Source organism: Tachyglossus aculeatus, chromosome 18 (assembly GCF_015852505.1).
Source record: "Tachyglossus aculeatus isolate mTacAcu1 chromosome 18, mTacAcu1.pri, whole genome shotgun sequence".
In the NCBI taxonomy this organism is placed as follows: domain Eukaryota; kingdom Metazoa; phylum Chordata; class Mammalia; order Monotremata; family Tachyglossidae; genus Tachyglossus; species Tachyglossus aculeatus.
This window is the reverse complement of record NC_052083.1, coordinates 24,319,088-24,326,257: the sequence shown is the minus strand read 5'-3', so window position 1 is coordinate 24,326,257 and position 7,170 is coordinate 24,319,088. Positions and strand designations below refer to the sequence as shown.

The 7,170-nt window shown below is 49.9% G+C and overlaps 1 protein-coding gene across 1 annotated transcript; it reads right to left on the bottom strand.

The window, feature by feature from the left end:
• Nucleotides 1-268: 268 nt before the first annotated feature.
• Nucleotides 269-2,430, bottom strand: LOC119940070 (olfactory receptor 6C74-like). The gene is made up of 3 exons (XM_038760115.1): nt 2,337-2,430; nt 395-1,232; nt 269-275 (listed from the first exon to the last, which is right to left on the bottom strand). Exons 1-3 carry the CDS (start codon nt 2,428-2,430, stop codon nt 269-271), a joined length of 939 nt encoding a protein of 312 aa, XP_038616043.1.
• Nucleotides 2,431-7,170: the final 4,740 nt, after the last annotated feature.

Sequence of the window (7,170 nt, the reverse complement as noted above, 5' to 3'; positions counted from 1 at the left end):
AGGCAGGGCTAAGGGGAGTCTTGCTAAAAGGCCTCACTTGGCCCGGATACAGGCGGAGATTTGCAAAAAACACATTAAACCTGGAGATTTCTATTGGCTTTGGCACAGAACCGCTGAACAAATCTCGGAACGCCTCTCAAGTGGAGTGAAAAGGCTTGACTCCCCCCTGAGTGGATGAGGAATTAGGGCTGAGGTAGCAGGGAGATCTGGCCAGGGGAGGGATTTCCAGGAGGGCGGGTGCAGGGGCGCACAGAGGGATGGAGAACCGTCAGGTCCTGTTTGTGAGACAGCAGGTGAAGCATTACGCTAATGTACTGGTACCGAGTCTCTGTGGTCAACGCTCTGCATTCCCTGCATGTTTTGCTGTGGGATCTCGTCGCTGAAGAATCCTCACCCCTTGGTGATAAATTCAACTCGGTACACCAGGTCCCTGATGGCCTGCTTGACCTGCTGGTTCCGTAAGGTGTAGATGAAGGGGTTCAGTATGGGGACCACGGAAGTGAAGAGCAGGGCCACCCCCTTGTTTAAGTCCACCCTGTCCTTGGCAGACGGTTTGATGTACATACAGATGCAGCTCCCGTATGTGATGGAGACCACGACCGTGTGGGAGGAGCAGGTGGAAAAGGCCTTTTTCCTCTGCTGAGCGGAGGGCAGTCTCAGGATGGCGCGGGTGATGGCTGAGTAGGACACGGCCACTAACACCAAGGTGACCAGTTGTGTCCCCATGGCCAAGACGAAAGCCATCAGCTCCAGGAACCCGGTGTACGAGCAGGAGAGCAGGAGCAGAGGGGAGATGTCACAGAAGAAATGGTCGATGGCTACCGGGCCACAGAGGTCCAGTTGGAGGCCAAGGATGAGGGGAGGACAGATGAACAGGAACCCGGTTAGCCAGGAGCAGAGGAGCAGCAGGGTGCAGACTCTCTGGCTCATGACGGTCGTGTAGTGCAGCGGCCGGCAGATGGCGACATAGCGGTCATAGGACATGGCGGCCAGGAGGAAGAACGCGGTCACCCCCAGCAGAAAAAAGAATAGCTGAGTTGCACAACAGTTGTAGGAAATGTTTCTGTCCCCTGTGATTATGGTAGCGAGGAATCTGGGGATGCAGGCGGAGGTGACGCAGATCTCCAGGAAGGAGAAGCAGCGCAGGAAGAAATACACAGGGGCGAGGAGGCAGGAATCCAGTAGGGTGAGGGTGACAATGATCAGGTTGCCGGTGACACTCAGTATGTAGGAGGCAGACATCAATCAATCAATCAATCAATCGTATTTATTGAGTGCTTATTGTGTGTAGAGCACTGTACTAAGCGCTTGGGAAGTACAAGTTGGCAACATATAGAGACAGTCCCTACCCAACAGTGGGCTCACAGTCTAGAAGGGGGAGACAGAGAACAAAACAAAACATACTAACAAAATAAAATAAATAGAATAGATAGGTACAAGTAAAATAAATAAATAAATAGAGTAATAAATATGTACAAACATATATACATATATGCAGGTGCTGTGGGAAAGGGAAGGAGGTAAGGTGGGGGATGGAGAGGGGGACAAGGGGGAGAGGAAGGAAGGGGCTCAGTCTGGGAAGGCCTCCTGGAGGAGGTGAGCTCTCAGTAGGGCCTTGAAGGGAGGAGGAGAGCTAGCTTGGCGGATGGGCAGGGGGGGCATTCCAGGCCCGGGGGATGACGTGGTCCGGGGGTCGATGGCGGGACAGGCGAGAACGAGGCACGGTGAGGAGATTAGCGGCAGAGGAGCGGAGGGTGCGGGCTGGGCTGTAGAAGGAGAGAAGGGAGGTGAGATAGGAAGGGGCAAGGTGATGGAGAGCCTTGAAGCCGAGGGTGAGGAATTTCTGCCTGATGCGCAGATTGATTGGTAGCCACTGGAGAGTTTTGAGGAGGGGAGTAACATGCCCAGACCGTTTCTGGACAAAGACAATCCGGGCAGCAGCATGAAGTATGGATTGAAGAGGGGAGAGTCACGAGGATGGGAGATCAGAGAGAAGGCTGATGCAGTAGTCCAGACGGGATAGGATGAGAGCTTGAACGAACAGGGTAGCGGTTTGGATGGAGAGGAAAGGGCGGATCTTGGCAATGTTGCGGAGCTGAGACCGGCAGGTTTTGGTGACGGCTTGGATGTGAGGGGTGAATGAGAGAGCGGAGTCGAGGATGACACCAAGGTTGCGGGCTTGTGAGACGGGAAAGATGGTAGTGCCATCAACAGTGATGGGAAGTCAGGGAGAGGGCAGGGTTTGGGAGGGAAGGCAAGGAGTTCAGTCTTGGACATTTTGAGTTTTAGGTGGCGGGCAGACATCCAGATGGAGATGTCCTGAAGGCAGAAGGAAATGCAAGACATGTAGAGGAAAATCACCGCTTGCAAGTCCGGGTCGTCCATGAGCCCTAGGAGGATGAACTCAGTCACTTGCGTGTGATTCCTCATGGCTGAAATGTGGCTCCTGTTATCCAACGTCAGAGGACTGTCAATCCAGCTCACTGGAGGGGGACAGAGTACTGTGACTCCTCTCCCACTAGACCAGCTGGGCAGAAACCACTCCGGCTGTGGGACACGTCTGGCATTGCAGGGTCACAACTCAGTCCTTGAGATGACTTCATGGGTTGATGGCAGTCACCTTCCCGCGGGACAAGAGAAGCGTGGTTGTTCCAGCTGTGACCCCTAGGCTTCATCTCCGAAAACCTGCGTGATGGTTGGAGTAGAGATTATCTTTACTGAGCACCCATTTGGGCAGGTCCGGCCCTAATAGCCCGGGGAAGTACACCACAACTATCCCTTGCCCACAAGGAGCTTCCATTCATATGGGGTGGCAAACATAAACATACCTACCAATAGCATGGTCAAAATGAGAATTTGAATAGCATAGATACCTGATTGTTGAGAATGGGTGCAGACTGCCTGATGGAGCATGGGCCTCTGCATGCCTTGTGTACATGCGATAAAGGGGAAAATTGATCTTTGCACAAGCCCATGAATGTCAAGGTTTCATCTGAATACATAACAATAATAATAATGGTATTTGCTAAGTGCTTATTATGTGCAGAGCACTGTTCTAAGCGCTGGGGTGATACAAAGTGATCAGGTTGTCCCATGTGGGGCTCACAGTCTTAGTCTCCATTTTACAGGTGAGGGAACTGAGGCACGGAGAAGTAAAGTGACTTGCCCAAAGTCACACAGCTGACAAGTGATGGAGTCGGTATTAGAACCCATGAACTCTGAGTCCCAAGCCCGTGCTCTTTCCAGTGAGTCACGGCATTGCCCCAACCCATCAACTGTCAACATCTAGATAACTGAGGTTGTCAGGAACCTTGAGGGAGGAAGAGTGTTTGGGGTCATGGGCATAAGAACCAGTGAGTGATAAGGACCTCATGGCCCAGTCATTCCCTGGAGATGCTGCCAGAAAAAGGAGAAGGCTCCCATGGGACAAGTCCGGGATGTCTGCCCTGGATGAATAATAAACAAGGTAATCAGGTCTCTCTCTAGGTTCACAACCTAAGTAGGAGACAGACCAATAATTGAATTCCCATTTTGCAGATGAGGGAACTGAAGCATGGAGAAATTAAGTGACTGGTCAAAGGTCACCTAGCAGGTACCTGGCAGGGCATGGATGAGAACCAGGTCCTCTGACATCCAGGATGTGCCTTTTCCACTAGAGAGCACTGCTTCTGAAGATTAGAGGCTCCGGGTACATGGTGCAGGTGAGGTACTCAGATACTAACCAGTCATCAGGGAGCATCTCTGGATCAAAAGGATCCTGCTTGGAAAAATAAGGATGAGAAAGAGCAGATTGGGCATTGAGTTCAGATGTGTGTGTGTGTGTGTGTGTGTGTGTGTGTGTGTGTGTGTGTGTGTGTAATAATAATAATAATAATAATTGGCATTTGTTAAGTGCTTACTATGTGCAAAGCACTGTTCTAAGTGCTGGGGGGGAATACAAGGTGATCAGGTTGTCCCACGTGGGGCTCACAGTCTTAAACCCCATTTTACAGATGAGGTAACTGAGGCCCAGAGAAGTGAAGTGACTTGCCCAAGATCACACAGCGGAGATGTGGCGGGGTCGGAATTCGAACCCATGACCTCTGACTCCAAAGCCCGTGCTCTTTCCACTGAGCCGTCCGTGTGCACGCATGTGTGTGTTTGTATTCGTCTCTCACAGAGGTGTTTCCGGATGAAGCCCTCTTTTCCTTTAATAATAGTTATGGAATTGGTTAAGCACTTACTTTGTGCCAAGAACTGCACTAAACGATGGAGTAGATACAAGGTAATCAGGTTGTCTCAGGTGGGGATCACAGTCTTAATCCCCATTTTTACAGATGAGGTAACTGAGGCCCAGAGAAGTTAAGTGGCTTGCCCAAGGTCACAAAGCAGACAAGTGACGGAGTTGGGATTAGAACCCACTGCACTCTAAGTCCCAGGCCCATGTTCTTGCCACCAAGCTTTGCTGCTTCTCTACTCCCTCTCCCTTCTGCACCTCTTATACACTTGGATGTTTACCTTTTAAGTACTTGCTATTCACCCCACCTTCAATACTATAGCACTTATATATATATTTGTAATTCGCGTATCGATTTATATTTATGTATCTCACTTCCTCTATACTGGAAGTTTACTGCGAACAGGGAAACCGTCTACCAAATCAGTTATACCCTCCCAAGTGCTTCACGAAGTGCTCTGCGCACAATAAGCTCTCAAATCCTATTGACTGATTGATGTATTGACTGATAATTACCAGTTCTGAACAAGGGCTCCACGACAGGATCACAGGCTCTGGGAGCCCGGGTCTGGAGGGAAGGTGGCTGCAGTCGTCCATAGATTGAGGCTCTGAAATCCACAATGGAAAGGGAATGAACCAAAGTGAACATGAGAGGTCCTCGCTCCCCTAGCACTGTGCCCTGATTCCCTTGCCCATCTTGCAGTTGGCAGGGAAGAAACCCTGAGATAATGCCATTCCTGTGTGTAATTTCTCATCTATTCCCCTGTTCCGGGCTTTCACGCACCTCTCCAAACGATGCTCGATTTTGCCCTCCCATCACCATTGGACACGCGACCCCGTCAAATCAACATGAGACCAAAGTGTGTAGGAAGGAAGGCATCAGGATTTTTCCCTGCTCATTGCAGGGGAGTCAGTCTGGAACCTTTGAGATGTATAGGGGCTACTCTACCTAATGCAGGAGAAACAGTGTGGGTTTTATTCTCTTTGGTTCCTGGTGGGCACAAGGGGACCAATTGTGAGAACAATGAAAGTCTCCCCAGGGTTAGTCAGGAGACACTAATGAATGGTAGACTTCCTGGTGGCTCTGACTGTGAACGTTTGATACCCGGCTTGGAGCCTCATTCAGAGGGTCTGTGGGGGGAGGGGGGGCCGAGCTGCAACTATTCCAAGCCATTAATTCCCAGTCCAGGTGACCAAGTCTTTCAGCCAGTCAATCATTTAATTGAGTGCTTACTGTGTGCACAGCACTGTATTAAGCGCTTGGGAGAGACCAATGTAACAATAGAACAGACACATTTCTTGCCCACAACGAACTTACAAGTCTAGAGAGGGAATCAGATATCCATATAAATAAATAAAATTACAGATATGTACTTAAGTGTTGTGTGGCTGCGGGGGTGGGGGGTAAATTAAGGGAATAAATCAAGGCGACACAGAAGGGAGAGGGAGAAGAGTAAAGGAGGGCAGAGCAAGAAAAGAGTAAGCAAGATGGAGCAATGTGGATCCTCCTTCTTCAAATGGTGACTGGGCCCACAGGTGGTTGACATACAGGACTATTTGGGAATGGAACCTACTCTCAATTAATCCATCAATCATATTTCCTGAGCTTCCACGCGGGGTCCAGACCTGTACTGAGAGCTTGGGAGGTGACAATGGAAACAATACCTGGGAAGCAGCATGGCCTAGTGGAAAAAATCCTTGGCCTGGGAGTCGGAGTACCTGGGTACTAACCTTGGCTCTGCCACGTGACTGCTGCGTGACCATGGGCAAGCCGCTTAACTTCTCTGTGGCTCAGTTCTCCTGTACTCTCTGCTGCTTCAAATGAGCCCCAGGAGGGACAAGGATTGTGTCCAAACTAATTTGTATCTACTACAGCACTTAGAACAGTGACAGATAGTAAGCACTAAACAAATACCATTAAAAAATGTGGATTGAAACCTTCACTCTCTTACTTAGATTGTGATCTCCAGGTGGAAGAGGGACTATGCCTATCCTGATTATCTTGTATCTGCCCCAACGGTTAGTACAGTGCTTGGCACGTGGTAGGCCATAAAAAATAAACCTGATCCCTGTCTTCAAAGAGCTTTAGCATCTGTCGGGGGATTTACTGCTTTTATCCCCAGGGTCCTACCTCGCCTCTTCTCTCAATGGAACTCATCACTAGCACTGTCCTTCCTTAGGAGGTAGGAGAAAGTTATTTCCCTTTCCAAGAACCCCTATCACCGCATTTACCCGTCGTCCTGTTCCTTCCTCCTACTGCCAGTCTTTTCATTCCAACATATCCTCCTCACCCACGTGGTCACCCGAGTCTGTCTACTTAACCATGAGGAGAGGGAGGAGGGAGATAGAGAATGACAAAGATGACCTATAGATCGTTTCTCCTAGGTCTATTGGGCCCTCTGAAGCACTCGGCACGCTGTTCTGCACACCGTACGCGTTCAGTAAATACCATTGATTGACAGACTGGTAGGCGGTGGCTCCTTCTTCCCTTCGATTTGTCAGTTTCCTCAGGCTTTAGCTCCGTGGCAGAGAGGACACCCCAGCGTGCTTCCACAATGGAGCCCCAAGCGCAGAACCTCTGTTGCTGTGGGGCGTTTCAGGGCTGCCCTGGCCTTTTCTTCCCATCTCCAAACAAGGTAATTGTTGCCCCTGCGGTCTGGATTGTAGATGTGGGGTGCCGAGTGCAAAGAAATCCATCTCTCAATCCTTAAGTATTTACTGAGGGCTTACTGACTTTTAGGCAATCTATCAGTCAATCAAATGACATCTAATGAGTGTCTACTGAGTCCTAGGCACAATACTAAGCGCTTGAAAGAGCACAGCTGATGAAAGTCACATGGTTCCTGCCATTCAATAGTTTCCATTTGAATGGAGGAGGTAGAGATGATTTCCAAAGAGTGGGAGCCAGGGTCAAAAAGGGATCAGCTAGGGAGCAGAACAAATAGGACCGATGG

What these genes read in the sequence shown, in the direction of transcription:
- LOC119940070 (XM_038760115.1), bottom strand. Translation starts at nt 2,430, where the DNA reads ATGAGGAATCACACGCAAGTGACTGAGTTCATCCTCCTAGGGCTCATG. An exon ending in TTTCCTCTACATGTCTTGCA is followed by an intron (nt 1,233 to 2,336) that starts TTTCCTTCTGCC and finishes TGATGTCTGCCT; the next exon opens with CCTACATACTGAGTGTCACC.